Here is a 15,077-nt window from a genome sequence, read left to right on the forward strand (position 1 = left end):
AGAGGTGACACGCTGGCGGCAGGGCCCACACCATGGTGGCTCGAGGTTGGCTGCCAGCAAGACTCTGGCCAGGCTCGGGGACAGGAGGACCCATGAGGGTACATCACAATGAGAACAGGCAGCACCAGGCACAGACATGGAGGTGGCAGCATCTTTACTGCCGAGCGCAGGCACAGCAGCGTGAGGCGACTGCACGGACAGTGAGGGGACGTGCCCTGTCCCTGCGCCCACCCCGCTCCCAGGATGGCCCCAGGAGGGCCCCCACGGCTGGATCCCGGGAAGAGTCACCGGTGGCACCACGGTGGCGGGGGCTCAGCGGTGGCTTGCAGTGTGTCGCAGTGCTTGTGCCACTGTCCAGCTGATGCCTTCCCCTGGTGGCACAGCGGCCATTCCCTGCTTCAGGTACCCTGGGAAGGGCCACTCCAGAGTCAGCTCCAGGCACCTTTCCTGTTGCGGCACAGGGGCCATTCTCTGCTCCAGCTCCCCTGGGAAAGGTGATACTGGAGCTGGCTCTGGGCTTCTCTCCAGCACTAACACCTCCACTCTGGACACCAGGAAGAACTGGATGCCTGCGGGTCCCAGCCTGAGGGGCACAGGAGAGGCATCAGACCCTCTTGAGGGGTGGGACAGCACTGGGGACAAGTGTCCCTGCAGGACTGTCCCCTCAGGGCCTGGATGGATTGTGGTGGCTCCAGGCTCACCGGGATGCTGGTGTGGCTCCGGTTTGTTTGGCGCAGGACATTCCTTGCTCTCCGTCTCTGCAGCTGCTTCTTCCTGCGTGGCTCCATCTGTGCCAGGTGGTAAAGTGTCACTGGGATATCTGCACTCTCTGTCACCATGTTCCACCCTGGCTCTGCATTCCTGCCACCTCAAAAACAGTGGCACGTGGAGACTCACTGGTCGGTCAGGGCTGTGGAAGTCATCTGGGATCCCCTCGGACACGGAGCTGTCAGAGCCACTGGTGCTGCAGGGGGAAAGAACCACCTGCAGCTCCCAGTGCCATCAGAGAGTAACATGAGGTGGCAGGGGATGACATACCTGGACTCAAGCTCTGAGGGGGACACATCGCTCCAGCTGCCTCCAGAGCCTGGCTCACGACCCATCTGCCGTTGCAGCAGCGCATCCGCCTCCACCAGGCACTGCTGGAGCTGTGGGACAGTGCCAGTGTCAGGGTGTCATCATGGTCCCGTGGCACCAAGGCACCCTGGGCCAGGTCCAAGCCCACCTTGGCGGGCACAGGGTCACAGAAGTCGAGCAGGGTGTCACAGAGGAGGTGGCCCAGTGACTCGAGGTCCTGCACACTAAAGTGGGAGCTCCTCCCACCTGAAGGGGAGAGAAAAGGAAACAAGTGCAGTTCCTAACCCAGGACCACCCCGCTGGCACTGTCCCCATGGCTGTGGCAGCCTCTCACCCAGCGTGGAGCCACTGAAGGCCACTTCTAGGGTGTAGCTGTGGGAGACGCCCAGGCGCCACATGGAGACTCGGCCTGTCCCCTCTTTGCTCTTCTGCACCTGGTACTTGCAGCTGGAAAAGGAGAACTGGGGGCCCCCAGGGTCAGAGGGATCCCAACCTCACAGGGACAGCCCGGGAAGCAGCACAGAGGGTGGCTGCATTCCCGCTGTCACCACAACACGTGGCTCTGAAGCATCCATGTCCCACCTTGTCGGGGGCGTTTTTGCTCAGCATCAGGGGGAACACGCGCTGGCGCAGCCGTGTCCCGGTGCCATCCCTACCGGCATCGCAGCCGTACATGAAAACGTTGTTCTTCCGGCTGTGCCCATGGAAGTCGCAGTACAGCACCACCTCCCGCTCTGCCAGCAGCCTGCACACATCAGGATATGGCCACCAGCACCGCTGCAGGAGCGGCCCTGTCCCACCGGCTCCCTGCGCCTACCTCACCTCTGGACCATGGCCCGCAGGTGCCACACGCCGGGGAAGGAGCCGGGAAGCGCCTTCCCATAGGCCCTGTTGGGATCCCGTCCTGCCAGGGAGCAGCGGGAATTGCCCACCACCACCCCGTCAGGGTTGAGCATCGGCACCACCTTGAAGACGAAGAGGCGGCGCAGGAGCTGCGCGTCCTCGTGGCTGCTCAGCAGGAAATCGAGGAATCCCCTCATGGCCCAGGAGCCGCCGCTCTCACCAGGGTGCACACGGGCGCTCGCCACCACCACCCGCTTGCCGGCCGCGCCGCCTGGGCTGGTGATGGTCAGCAGGTAGACGGTGTTGCCGGCCAGGCTGCGGCACAGCGCCTGCACCGCGCAGTACCGCGAGCGCGCCGGGTCAGCCACCAGCGCGCGCAGGTAGCGCTGCAGGTCCGAATAGGTGTAGGGGTAGCAGGCAGCGAAGAAGCACGTGTCACCATTGTGCGGGAAGCGCACGGACCAGCTGAGCCGGAACATCGGCGGCTCCCCCGTGCTGTCACGGTAGTAGCGGACGTCGGTCCCGACCCGGCGCCAGCCTATGCCACGGCTCTGGGCATCCCGCTGGGAGTAGAGCAGTGGCTGCAGGCCCTGGCCATAGAGGCTCTTGGGCTTGGCCATGTTGGCGATGGTGAAGCGGTAGAGCGGCTCCTGCCGCGTGTTTTGGACACGGAAGTAGAACCACTGTGTGTGTTTGGCCGTGTACAGGTCTGGCCGCAGCATCAGCACGTACTCGTAGGGGCCCCTGCATGGAGGGAAGGGTGTTGCTCCGGATCCAGGCTGACACGAGAGGCCCCATGCCCCCCAGCCTCTCTCTTACACCTTGATGGCCTTCTGGAGGTTCCCACTCTCAAAGCGGGACTCGAAGAGCAGTGTGGTGTCCTGGGGGCCCTCCAAGGGGGCTGCTGGTGAGGAGAGCGGCCCCGGGGCTCCCCCGACCCGAGCACAGGTAAAGCAGGAGCCTTGGAGCACTGTGAGAGGAGCAAGGACAGTGATGGGGGTCTGGGGAGAGCAAAGGCACTCAGGGGTGCTGCCCATGCTCCGTTACCTGGGCTGGAGTGGTAGACGACAGTGCCTTGCTCCACACCGAGGGTGTACAGGGCCTGCTCTGGGCCCATGGGTGGGCAGAAGGGCTCTGGTTTGGGGGGGACCCATTCTGGGAGAGGGGGAGACACAGACTCCATACACACAACAGGGGTCTGGCACAGGGGTGAGGCGGGGGGACAGCTGGAGCATCCCCTCACCGATGTGCTCAATTGTCTCCTGGATGACTTCACACTCCACAGGCCAGCGGGGAGCGGGGAGGATGAATGGAGCCTGCGGTTCTCCTGGAGACATCCAGGGCTGCGTTAAGGGAGCTAGTCTGCCCTGCTGGAGTGTCCACACCAGCCTGGGGGCTGCAAGAGCACCGGGAAGGGCTGGGGGTCTCCAGTGGGGTTGGGGTAGGGGCATTCCCCAAAATCAAGGCAAGGACAGGCCCTCCCACCACACTTGCTGTGCTGGGGGACTGTGAGGGGCTGCAGGGTCTCACTCACGGTTTGGCCCAGGACCTCGTTGCCAGCTAGAGCCGGTGTTGCCCATGGTGGATGCCTTGGGATGCTGCCTGGAGGGTTTTCCCGGGGACATGGCAGTCTCTTCCCTACCTGTCTTCTCGTCTTGGGGAGAACAGCGCTGCAGCCAGGAGCAGGAGGGGACACAGGCCAGGGACAGGAGGGCAGGGCGGCCAGGACTCACCTCGGAAGTAGCCATAGAAGCGCAGGTGGGCGCGGATGAAGCTGTCATAGGGCTTCAGGACCTGTCCCCCACCGAACCCTGCTGAAGCCCCCTCCCCTCCCTGGGCAGCGCGGCGCCCTGCGGGCTCCATGGCCGTGAGAGCCCTGGGAGATCTGGAACAGCAGTGGCAGTGTCAGGGCTGGGCTGGCACTTGGTTGCTGAGCTACAGGAAGGAATGGGGCGGTCCTGGAGCAGAGCTGGGAAAGGATCCAGACTGATTTTACAGTCATTAAGGTTGGAAAAGCCCTCCAGGATCATTGAGCCCAACCTGTGACCAATCCCCACCTTATCACCAAACCACAGCACTGGGTGCCATGTCCAGTCATTCTTCAGACAGCTCCAGGGCTGGGGACTCCATCACCTCTCTGAACAGCCCCTTCTGATACCTGACACCACTTTCTATCAAGAAAATTCCTCCCCTCGTCTAACCTCAACTTACCCTGGCTTGAGGCTGTTTCCTCTGTCCTGTCACTTGCTCCCTGGCAGCAGAGCCTGACACACCCCGTGGCTGCACCCTTCTGACAGGGAGTTGTAGGGAGCCAGAGGATCCCTCCGAGCCTCCGTCACTCCAGGCTGAGCCCCCACAGCTCCTCCTGGTACTCCAGACCCTTCTTATGCTCCATTCCCTTCTTTGGACAGCCCCTCTTGCCATGAGGGCTCCAGATTTGTCCCCAGGGCTGGAGGTGGCCCAGCAGTGTCAGAACAGTGGGCAACCCAGGTGCCATCAGCCTTTTGTCCACCTGGGCCCATGTTCAGCTGCTCTTACCAGCACCCCCAGGGCCTCTCCCAGCCTTCCAGCATCTTCTGCCAGCCTGGAGCATTCAACAGGGTATGTGTGACCCAAGTGTAGGACCTGGCACTTGGCCTTTACCCTCAGCCCTTCAATCCAGCCTGCCCAGTTTTCTCTGCAGAGCCTTCCTGCTTCCACAATCCACATGCCGACCCAACTCATGGATTACAGGGATCTGTTGTGATCCCCATCTACCACCTGCCCTAAGCAGAATTAATGAGATGGCACTTCCCAAACTGCTACGATTTATTGGACAATAGTCAAAGGAACTGTACATCTGTAAAAAAAACAAAACAAAACAAAAAAAACCCCAAGAGGTGGGTACAGCACTGCATGCCTCATGTGCTTGAGGCTGTTTTCCTCCGTTTCAGCCGTGACCGCCAGTCCTCTGGCAGTGCCTCGAAGTTGGCGTTCCTCTCAGCCATGCCACTGCAGGGACAAAACAGGATGTCAGCACCCAGCTGGCCTTCTCATGGATCCCCCAACCTTTACAAGGCACCAGGAAATGTCCTGGTGCTGACCCCTGGGGTCAGTACCTCATCAGCTGCTGCTGCTTCCATTCCTCGATGCGTCGCTGGGCTGTGGTCTCCCGGTCCTCCTCACTGGAGCTGGAATTCTCCTCCTCATCCAGCTCCCGCTGGATACTTTGCCACTTCTTCACCAGCGATGGCATCTTTGTCTTGCTCTTCTTGCCCTGTGCCACAAAAATAACAGTGGTGACCACGGCTGAAAAGGGAGGAGGGAAAGAACAGTGCCAGTGTGAGACCACCACCCATCTGGCCTACCTTGTCCTTGCGCCCCTTCCTTGGCTTCTCCTTCTCTGGAGGCGGCGGCGCCTTGGGGGTGGGCGGTGGGGGTGTCTGTGGGGGTGGTGGGGGCGGCGGCTGCTCAGCGGCAGTGCCCGCGGCTGGCAGGGCTCCCCGTGCTGGTGCCGGCGGCGCGGTGGCCGTGGTGGCCAGGCTGACGGGCACAGCGCACTCCGAGTATCCCATCATGGAAGGCGCAGCAGGTCCCGTCACACCCAGGTAGCTGGACTGCAGCCCCAGCGCCGTGGGCTGAGGGCCGGCGTGGCCTGGAGCCATGCGGAGGTTGGGGCGTGCCTGGATCTCGCTCTGGAGGCGCTGGCGTGGCCTTAGGGAGGCCAAGGGCACGGCTGATGGCTGGTACTTGCCCGTGGCCATCAGGGGCTGGCTGTAGATGACGGGGCAGCTGCCAATGGTGGCCGTGCGCTGCATCAGCCCTGGGCTCATCTCCACTGCTTTCCTCTTCTGTGGCTTGGCTGAGAGCAGCGGGGATGGGCTGGGATCGACAGCAGCCTGGAAGAGAGGGCTGAGGTGAGTGCTGGGCCAGGAGAACCACTACACACCCATTTCCCAATCTCACACTCTGAAATCAGTGGAGCACTGGCTCCACTGCTTACCTGGCTGCTGCTGGCAGCAGGGCGTACCAGGGACTTCAGGGGAGCATCTTCCTCTGTTCCTGGGGCAGGCGGCTCCTCACCCCCCTCATCTTCCATCTCCACTTCCTGGATCTCCCCATCTTCTCCAGGCGGTGGGGGTGGTGGTGGAGGTGGCGGAGGTGAGTCTGGTGGGGGTGGAGGTGGCGGAGGCATTTCCAAAGGCAAGGGAGGTTGGAGGACTGGGACGGAGGACTGAAGCAGAGTCCAAAACGGAGTGAGCGGCATGAGAGACGTAGCAGGAACTTGGCCTGAGAAGGATTCTTTACAAAGGGAGCCTGAGGAACACAATTGACACAGGCTTGAACACCCGGCCTATGGTCTGTACCACCTCCTCCTGCCCGTGGTCCCACTTGGAGGCATTGCCACTGTGGACTGCCCTGCCCCGCACCCCCTGCTCTGGGGCCAGGACCCCCAGTGCGAGCGAGGCGTACCTGCGGGGCGCTCAGCAGGCCCCTCGGCGTGCTCTCCTTTGTCTTTGGGAGGTGGCTTTGGAGGACTGTCGGGTTTTCTGTCGGCGGCGCCTCGCTGTCCCTCCTCTTCGTCCTCCCCATCAGGGAACTCCCATTGCGACTCTCCCGAGCGCTCGTTAACATAGAAATAGCGTCTATGCTCCCTAGATCACAAGAAAGAGAAGGAGGCTTCAGCATCCCTTCTCCGCCCCCGACACTCCAAGGCGGGCCTGCCTACGACAGCGGTGCGCTCTCGCAGGGGAGACCCTCGTGCAGCAGGGCTGCCGCTCTCCCACACACAGCAAACAACTTTGAGGACAGAGGCAGGAGAGGCCCGAGCCGACTCGCTCAAAGCTATTTGCTATCGCTGGCTGCGGGAACGTCGCCCTGAGCCCCCCCACTCCGAGGGAGAGGAGGGCCGGGACCGCTGGCAACATCTCGCTAACATTGAGACTTTCAGCACGGCCTTGGCTGAAAGTCGCCCTCCAAGAAGAGGCACAGGGGAACAGCCCAACGGAGGGAAGCGGCTGCCCCCCTACCCCATGGTGCGCAGTTTTTTATGATACTCTTGGTGTCAAACACACAGTGAATGCTAGAGAGAGGGAGCGGATCTGGGAGCTGAAAAACAAAAGAGCAAAGATTTCAAACAAAGGAAAATTAATCAAGAAAGCCAAATAGACAAAGAAATGTTTGGGTCTGACCTGCTGGCAGGAGACAGAAATCTTGTTCTTCGTTCCGTCGGTGAGTTGAAGTTTGTCCTTTGGAAGAGCTGTTGGTCAGAAGAGCTGATCCAGAGATCCTGCAAAGTTCACAGAGCTCTCGCATGCGCGACCCCCCAGGCCCGCCCCTCACAGCGCTGGACACTCGCGAGAGGGACAACCAGCTCTGTCCATCAGGGAATCAGCTCCGTCGCAAAGCACTGGGCACTCCGTCTGGATCCTCCAGTTTGGTGGCTGGCCCAAACTCTGCGAGTGCCGGACGTTTCTCTGCCTGCCCAGCACTAACAGAAGCCGCTCTCAGTCTGCCAGAGGGACGGCGCCAGCGTCGTCGGGTGGTTGATGGTCACAAATCATGTCTGAGATGTCAGAGATGAAAGGTGAGAAAGGAGGAGAGCGCGTACCTGTCCCAGTGGCAGGACCAGCCTTTAGGGGTGGCGTTTATTTCGTATTGTTTAAGCTGTTCAGCTGCGTCTTGGAGTTTGCGTTTGAGGTAGTTTCCATTGAGAGCACCTTCTCGCCAGTCTGCAATGCGGGTCTAGAGGGCAAGAACCGGGGGAAGCCGGTGAGGTGGGCTGCCAGTGGCCCTGGGGGGGGGCGGGACTCGAGGATCGGGAGGCTCCCTTCCGGCACGGGACGTGGGGGGCCAGGAGGAGGACACCCCACCTCCGTGCCAAGCCACGCTCTCCCCCCGCCGAGGAAGGGAGGGCCCTGCGCGGCGAGGCGCCACGAGGCTCACGCAGCACCGGCGCTCGGACGGCGGATTGCATCCGATCCGCTCCGGAACACGAGGCCGGAGCGAGGGGCGAAGGCTCGGTTACCTCTGTCTGCAACAGCAACATGTGGAAGTTGGAGATAGATTGTCTGTTGATGCCCAGGAACTCCAATTTACTAGTCAGAGTATTTGCCAGCTCTCCAATCTGAAACTGCCAGGAGAAAGGGCAGAGTCAAGAGCTGCCCTCTGGGAGCAGCATGGGGCGGCTACAGCCCCGCGGCTCTCAGGAAACACCGCTCGAGACCACCCACGGCCCCTCAGCCTAGAGGGACTGGACGTGCCACCCTGGCCCTGTGTGCCTGTCATCCCCTCTGTTAAATCCCACTACATCCTGCACCCCAGGGACAGGGCAGTGTGGGTGGCTGGGTGACAGCTCCTCCACGGACTGCGCTTGACTCTGTGTAGAAGAACAGCACGGGTTCAGGTAGCTTCGGTACTTTGGAGTTCCAGCAGACCCATTGCCACAGCAGGTATCTAAGAATGTTTCCCAAATAAATGGGCCAGGATGCCATTCCAGGTTCTGTAAATAATTGCTTTTCCAGAGAAACTAGCTGGAAAGCACCAGCAAGGGATAACAGCTCTGGATTTACTGCAGAGCAGAGGCAGCAGCTACATCAAAACTCAGGTCAGCTCATGGCAGCCATGGCTACTCAACCCCAGCGTCCCACGGGAGTGAAACCTCCAATGTAGGGACATGGGGATCCCTGCGTCCACCTCCCTGATTGGAGGCACTGCACAGAAGCAGCCACAAGCCAGAAAGGAATCTGAACAAGAATGCCTACAAGTGGCATCACCACTGCTTTAAGGAGGGCTCTAAAAAGGTCTGGTTTTAACTTCTCTCCTCCAAAAAGGCTTTGGAATGTCCACCAAAACCACCAAGGAAGCATCTGTCCCTAGAGAGGGGATGGGCCAGAAAAGCAAGCCCTAGAGAAGACCAAGGCAGGCATATGAATTCCCATGTTAATGTGTCTCTGGAGAAGCCAGGGAACATCCTGGAGCAGAGGGTGACTTGGGAGCGGTGGCCCCGGCGCAGCTCCTGTACCCAGGGAGATCCCAACCTGATGAGCAAATGGTATAGGTTACCCAGGGAGCCAGCATTCCTCCAACAGCTCTAAGGGAATCCTGCATGGAAAAGCACCACATGGTCTGTCACAGAGCCCACTGGGACCAGAAGGAGGGTGGGGACTGCAGAGGGACCAGCAAGTCCAGCCCTGCTACAGATTTTCATTATTTTTATTTAAAGAAATTAATTTAAAAATCAGGTCTCAAACGGATGCTGCACTGAGGAAGGCTCAGTTTTGGTCTGGGAATGTTGCAACTCAAAATCCTTTAAGGAGTTGCTTTACGAGGGAGATACGAGATTTTTTACAAGGACAAAAGGACCTTCCCTTTCATACCACAAAAATTATTTAAGTGGTGGGAAATGAGGACAGGGATGGGCAACTCTCACTGCAGGTTCCACCACAAACTGGCGATTCCCCATCTGCCACAGGGAGGTGACAACATTCCCAACGTCACAGAATAACTCCAGAGCCAAATTTTATGCTGCAGGAGATCTCAGGGTAACAAGTGACATGGGGACTAAAGGACAAATGGGAAGTATCTCCCCTACTGCTCTGTCATACTGCCCTAAAGCCTGGAGCTCTGCTATGGATCAGGGAATTGATCCAGTGCAGCCAAAGGAGCAAACCAAGGCTCAGAGAAGAGCTATTGGCAGGATGCTGCAGAAATCCCCAGGGCTTCCCCAGCTTGTATCTAAAAGTAAAGCCGGGCGAAGGGCAGAGCGGTACCGTCAGCCTCAAGAAACGGAGAGATTACGGACGAGGAGTCTTCAGCCTGGAAACGGGACGACTGACCGGGCCAGAGACTGGAATATTGTTATTGGTGAAAACAAAGTCAAGATCAAACTGGTTGTCCTCTGCCACAACAACACCCAGGGCTCAAGTCTTTGCCCCCCCACACCCTCCTTTCGTCCAAGCTTTTGCTGCTGAATCCTACTGGAAACAGAATAATGTCCCAGCCCTGCAGAGCCCTTCCTTCACAAGCTGTTCTGCAGCCACACTGGGATCTGAGCTTTAAAAACTTCAGGTGGTCCAAATCCAGAGCCCAAAGCTCTGGTGTCCCCAGGGAATAGGTGGCTGGGGGAGCCAGCATGTCCCTTGTTCCTGTTGGCAGCTGGAGCACCCATCCCATCCCTCATCTCACAGACATGCACCTCCACCTCTCCATACCTTTAGATCCTGCTCTTCCTCTTCCATTTTTGGAGCCCCTTGTGATTTGGCTTTTTCCTGGGGCTCCTCAGATTCTGCCTCTTTGTCTGAGCTTGGATCAGTGGCTTCTGTGCTTGGGGCTGCAGGAGAAGGAAGGACAGGTCAGTTCTTGTTCCACCACCACCCTGGCAGTGCCAGCAGGTGGCTGGACATTGTACCTGGAACCAAAGCCAATGTGCGCAACAGTAGGGAAAGAGTTAGGACCCACCAGAGCCAGTGGCAAGAGCCTGAATTTAAAAGGAAAGATAGTCGCTGCTCTGTGTTTTGGTGGTAGGGATCCTTCCAGAAGGGTAACATGGGAAGGGGAGTATTGGAGCTGCTACAGTGCAAAGCAGCAATGAGGCAAGGCCTGGGAAAATGGGCATCAGGGAAGCAGGAAGATACTAACTCCCAAAATCTGTCAGTAAGAGGTACTAGGTAATAAGTTAATGATGAAAGACTGAAAAGGTCCCCAAAAGCTGCCAGTAATAGAAGGTTTTGCCTTCAGATGACTAATTTGCTGTCAAAGCCGTAAATTCCAAAGAAAGAAGTTTGGGACAGAGTCCCACAAGCCTCTGGGGAGAAACCCCAATTCTCAGCATGTCCTGGTGCTTGAAGACAGGACACTTCCCTAAACCACCCTCCAGCAGCAGGGTGCTCAATTTAAACAGCTTATTTTGGAGTGACAGCTTTTCGTTCCCTAGGTTAAGGTGGAATCTGGTGCTGCTGGGAAGAGCTGGCTTCAGAGTTATTTGGAAAGCCCCCTGGCAAAACCATTAATTTTCCTATGCAAAAATTACATTACTGATTTAATGCCAGAGCTGTCACCCAGCTCATGCCCCTGCTTGAAGCAGAGGTGCCTCAGGGCCACAAGAACCCTGGGATGGGGCAGGCACCAACTCCCACTCCAGCAGGACACAGCCTGCTGTAGGCACTTTTGTATCAGTTTTTCCTTGGAAAAGCAGTTTCATTCAGCTTTCTGTGCTGCAGGCACACAAATCTTCTACTGGGAAGGGACTGGCACATCCAGAGAAAAGGAGACTCAGGGGACCTTCTTGCTCCCCACAATGCCCTGAGATGAGGGCGGAGTCAGGCTCTGCTCCCACCAAACAAGAGACAAGACAAGAAGGAATAGCCTTAAGTTGTGCCAAGGGAGGTTTAAGTAGGATATTGGGGGAAATTTCTTAATGGGAAGAACTGTCCAGCCCTTACACAGGCTGCCCAGGGATGTGGTAGAGTCCCCATCCCTGGAGGGATTAAAAGAACACGTGGATGTGGCACCTGGGGAGGAGAGTTAGTGGTGGCCTTGACAGTGCTGGGGGAACAGTTGGACTCCATGGCCTCAGAGGGCACTTCCAACTTGAACAACTCCATGATTCTACAATCTGGGAGTCCCGGAACTGTTTGGCACAGTGTTCCTTAAAATGCTATAGCTGGTGCATTTTGGGAAGCACAGCTCTGGAGGATTCAACTGGAACACGAGGGGTAGTTGTGTACGACTGATATATCCACACATACCCTTAGCTGAACCAGCCCCACAGAAAGAGGGGCTGTCTTGCCACATGGGCTGGAGTTACATTCCTTATACATTGAGTGTGGGGTCCTGGAGTGGCTCCAGGGACACTGCAGCTGTCTGGAATTTAGCACCAGGCAGCTCAAAAACTGAACTTTAGAAGTGGAGGGTGACAGCACCCAGTGTGCCACAGGCTGGATTTGTGATGCTGGGAGGAAGAGGAAGGCAGTGGGATGTGAGGCAGCGGTTATCTCCATGCTATCTCCCAAGGAACCACTGAATACAGCACTCTTCTCCTTATGTAGGTAATTAGGATAGGGAGACTGGGGCAGAGTAGCAGCTTATCCCAGCGAGGCTGGGCTGTGACAGACTTGTCCCCACCTGGCACACATACCTCATGACCCTTCCCGGCACTGACCTGTGGGTCTTCAGGGAAAGGAGACTGCCTGCTCCTCCCTCCAAAGGAAGCCTTTCCAATTACCTGCTTCTCCTGCTTCTGGGCTCTCCCGGCCCGTTTTGCTGGAGCCTCGACTGGCAGACTCGGGGCTGGTGGCTCCCACAAACAATTTCCATTTGCCCCGCTTGGAGGCCAGCCTGCGGGATGCGTCCTGCGAGGCCGACTGGCTCCCATCGGAGAGCGGGCTGGAGCCCGAAACGCTGCCATCGCCTTCCTCCAAGGCACGCAGCTCTGCCTGCCGAGACACGACATCCCAGTTTATTCCCAGCAATACCATGACTACCACGTGTAGCCCTGCTTCCGGGACAAACATCTTCCATTACCTTTTTCCTCTCCAGCACCATCTCCAGCTCAAGCGTGTCCTGCTCCTCCTCCTCCTCCGCGCTCTCTCCTGACTGCACCACACTGCACAGATCCTCCTGCCCTGTGTCTTCCAGGGGGTCCCTGCTGGGCTCTGGCTCTTCTGGGACAGCCGGCGCCTCTTCCACTTTGGCCTCCTCTTCCAGAGGCGGCTCAACCTCCTCTTTGCAGATCACTTTCCTCCTCCAGCGCTCCTCTTCCTCCTTCACCACGTCAGGCACAAGTGGGGCCAGGAGGGCCGCAGCCACTCCCTTCCTCTCTTCCTCACTGTTGGAGAGAGCCTGCACTCCCTCATTCACTTCCTGTGGGATGAGCTCCGTGTGAGCTTTCTGGCAGCTGCCTGGGAAACAGCCCATGCTCCAGGGCCCTCCTAGGGCTGTGGATGGAGCAGAGCATCCCAGCTGCTTCCAAGGAAACCCAAGGAGGCCTGCAAGGCCCATGGCAGCCAGAACTCACATAACTGACCTTCTTCACCTCCCGCTTGCTGACGTTGGTCCCACGGCCAGCACTGCCTGGAGTCCCCTTCTCCTGAGGGAATGGCTCCACGGCTGCCACGAAGCTGCCGTTGGTGCCTGCCACAGTGCTGCTGAGAAAGAGGAGAGGGAATGAAGGGCGGGACTGGGACAACATCCCACAGGCAACATCCTGGAGGTCTTGCCCACCTGTGCTGGTAATGCTGCAAGCCCTGGACCTGCGTTGCCAAGTATTGTGGCAGCTCCCAGGTCACCTCGTTGCTCTGGGTGTTCCAATAGTAGTAGCAGCCAGTGTTCTCATCCCAAACTTCCTGCCAGTCGCCCATCTCCAGCTCTCCCACTGCCAGGGGGACAAGGACAGCCTGTCACTCCCCCCACCCCAGTGACACCTGTTTGTCAGCACCCCCTTTGGAGAGAGGAGTGGCACTCACCTCCAGCCAGCGAGCACTGGGTGTCATACTGCCATTCTGGGGCCGGCGCCGAGCCTGTGCCATTGGCTGTGCCCGACGATGAGCCTGTGCCAGAATCCCTCGGCTCTGGGCGGGGAGGCATGGGGGGTGGCACGGAGGAGGAGGAAGAGGAGGCAGCAGTGGGCTCAGCGGGCTGGGCTGGGGCCGTGATGGCATCGATCTCCTGTAAAAACAGCATCCCACCATGAGCTTAAAATCCCAAGCCAAACCAAAGCGTACACTGACAAGGACAATGCCTCGGACTATGAAACTCCCCTCCTCCTGCCATCCCTCCCCTCCCTTTGTCCTTGCCCGAGTGGCACTCACAGCCAGGAAGTTTGCCAGGGTGCTGTCGATGTCAGCAGAACTGCTGCCGTTGGCATCCGTGGAACGGGCCGGCTTCTCCGGGGTCTCACCCTCCTCATCGTCACTGTCGGCATAGGCACCCAGCAGGCACAAACCTCCTGGAAAATGGAGAGCAAATCCTCAGGGGAATCCTCCTGCTGCCACAGGACACTGGGTCCCACCCCCCACCTCTGCTCCAGGTGCCACTGTCATCCCAGGGGGATCAGCCCCTGTACAAGTGCCAGCGACAGCCTTGGGGGGAATCAAGAGCCAGTAATAAAATGCATTTAAGAATGAGCAACAGCCCCTTGGGAAATAACAGCACAATTAAAATAATCAACATGGAAACAACTCCAGCTCCAAAGTGAATTATTTAGGAAAGGGTTAACTCTCTTCCCTCAAAAATAATACTTAAACGTGGTTAATGACTCTGCGTTAAAAATACAGGGTTATGGAGAGGGAAACAAATGCAGTCTATAAAAAACTCCTACATTTAGCACAAAACCCACACTTAGAACCAGAAAACCCACATGCAGCACCTGCAAAGCTATTCGGGACCTCACAGCCCCGCACTTTTAGGACCAAACCCCCATACATACCACCAAAGAAAAAAAAAAGTCACACAAAGGAGCAAACTCCTACGTTTAGGACCCCCAAGCCTCCACATCTAGTATCAAAAAGGCCTAGACTTAGGACAAAACACCACTTTTACGACCAAACTCCCTACATTTTGAACTTCTGGACCCCAAAAAAATTATATCTGAGAATCAACCACCCCCAAAATTAAGACAAAAACCCCCATTTATAACCACAACGCCAACAATTTTTTTATCGCTATTGTGCATCAGGGGCCGTAAGCACCCCTAAATTCTGAAATTCTCCCCCTAGTTTTTTTTTAGGGAGAATGTAATCCCGCGCCTCATCCCAGAGCGCTCCCTTACCGGTGGCTTTGACGGCGGCGGGAGCGGGAGGCGGCGGATTCGGCGGGTTGCGGGGCGGCTCCGCCACCGTCTCGGGCTCATCTGCGGGGCAGAAGCGCCAATCACGGGGGGCTCGGGCCGCGGGGAACGCGGGGGAGAGCGGATCGGGACCACCCGGTGCCGCCAGGCCGCGCTAGGCCGCGCTAGGCCGCACCCCGCTAACAAAGCGCCCCCGCTTGCACCCGCCTTCTTCGCCTTACCCGGTTCGGAGCCCGAGTCGGCCCCCTCGGCCGCGGGTCCTGCCGCCTCGTCGCGGCGCGGCGCGGGCGGGGAGAGCTGCAGGATGGGCCGGCGGCCGGGCGCGCTGCGCGCCTTCTTCCCCATGGCGGCGGCGGCGCCTCGGGGCTGCGGCCGCGCGCGCCGCGCCGGG

At 58.4% G+C, this 15,077-nt stretch overlaps 2 protein-coding genes across 4 annotated transcripts; both read right to left on the reverse strand.

Annotated features, from left to right (window-relative positions):
• Positions 1 to 312: 312 nt before the first annotated feature.
• Positions 313 to 3,783, reverse strand: AGBL2 (AGBL carboxypeptidase 2). The gene is made up of 11 exons (XM_077784428.1): positions 3,654 to 3,783; positions 3,164 to 3,247; positions 2,968 to 3,075; positions 2,740 to 2,890; positions 1,900 to 2,664; positions 1,660 to 1,822; positions 1,402 to 1,538; positions 1,226 to 1,316; positions 1,039 to 1,148; positions 702 to 964; positions 313 to 569 (listed from the first exon to the last, which is right to left on the reverse strand). The coding sequence occupies exons 1-11, from the start codon at positions 3,781 to 3,783 to the stop codon at positions 313 to 315; spliced, it is 2,259 nt and encodes a 752-aa protein (XP_077640554.1).
• A 927-nt stretch (positions 3,784 to 4,710) lies between these two features.
• On the reverse strand, positions 4,711 to 15,031 carry FNBP4 (formin binding protein 4). 3 transcript variants are annotated; one of them, XM_021556060.2, is made up of 16 exons: positions 14,908 to 15,031; positions 14,669 to 14,749; positions 13,710 to 13,846; positions 13,365 to 13,566; positions 13,123 to 13,273; positions 12,926 to 13,043; positions 12,424 to 12,762; positions 12,125 to 12,335; positions 10,113 to 10,231; positions 7,928 to 8,032; positions 7,511 to 7,644; positions 6,373 to 6,554; positions 5,903 to 6,216; positions 5,268 to 5,798; positions 5,019 to 5,176; positions 4,711 to 4,911 (listed from the first exon to the last, which is right to left on the reverse strand). In XM_021556060.2, the coding sequence occupies exons 1-16, from the start codon at positions 15,029 to 15,031 to the stop codon at positions 4,821 to 4,823; spliced, it is 2,997 nt and encodes a 998-aa protein (XP_021411735.2). In that variant the 3' UTR covers positions 4,711 to 4,820. The 3 variants fall into 3 exon arrangements, 2 of the variants coding, with proteins under 2 accessions (XP_021411735.2, XP_021411734.2); XM_021556059.2 differs by having other exon boundaries at positions 12,926 to 13,046; XR_013340199.1 differs by lacking the exons at positions 4,711 to 4,911; positions 5,019 to 5,176; positions 5,268 to 5,798; positions 5,903 to 6,216 and having other exon boundaries at positions 6,535 to 6,554; positions 7,092 to 7,644.
• Between the last annotated feature and the right edge of the window lie 46 nt (positions 15,032 to 15,077).

This window comes from Lonchura striata, chromosome 6 (genome assembly GCF_046129695.1).
Source record: "Lonchura striata isolate bLonStr1 chromosome 6, bLonStr1.mat, whole genome shotgun sequence".
In the NCBI taxonomy this organism is placed as follows: Eukaryota; Metazoa; Chordata; class Aves; order Passeriformes; family Estrildidae; genus Lonchura; species Lonchura striata.

Bases quoted from the DNA above. Each gene is read 5' to 3' on its own strand.
- AGBL2 (XM_077784428.1), bottom strand. From the start codon at position 3,783: ATGGAGCCCGCAGGGCGCCGCGCTGCCCAGGGAGGGGAGGGGGCTTCA. The intron at 3,248-3,653 runs GTGAGTCCTGGC...GGATGTCTCCAG, and splicing joins CTTCTATGGCTACTTCCGAG to GAGAACCGCAGGCTCCATTC. The intron at 1,823-1,899 runs GTGAGGTAGGCG...TGATGTGTGCAG, and splicing joins CTGCGGGCCATGGTCCAGAG to GCTGCTGGCAGAGCGGGAGG.
- FNBP4 (XM_021556059.2), bottom strand. From the start codon at position 15,031: ATGGGGAAGAAGGCGCGCAGCGCGCCCGGCCGCCGGCCCATCCTGCAG. The intron at 13,847-14,668 runs GTAAGGGAGCGC...TCCATTTTCCAG, and splicing joins CGCCGCCGTCAAAGCCACCG to GAGGTTTGTGCCTGCTGGGT. The intron at 6,217-6,372 runs GTACGCCTCGCT...TGTGTTCCTCAG, and splicing joins GCCTGCTGAGCGCCCCGCAG to GCTCCCTTTGTAAAGAATCC.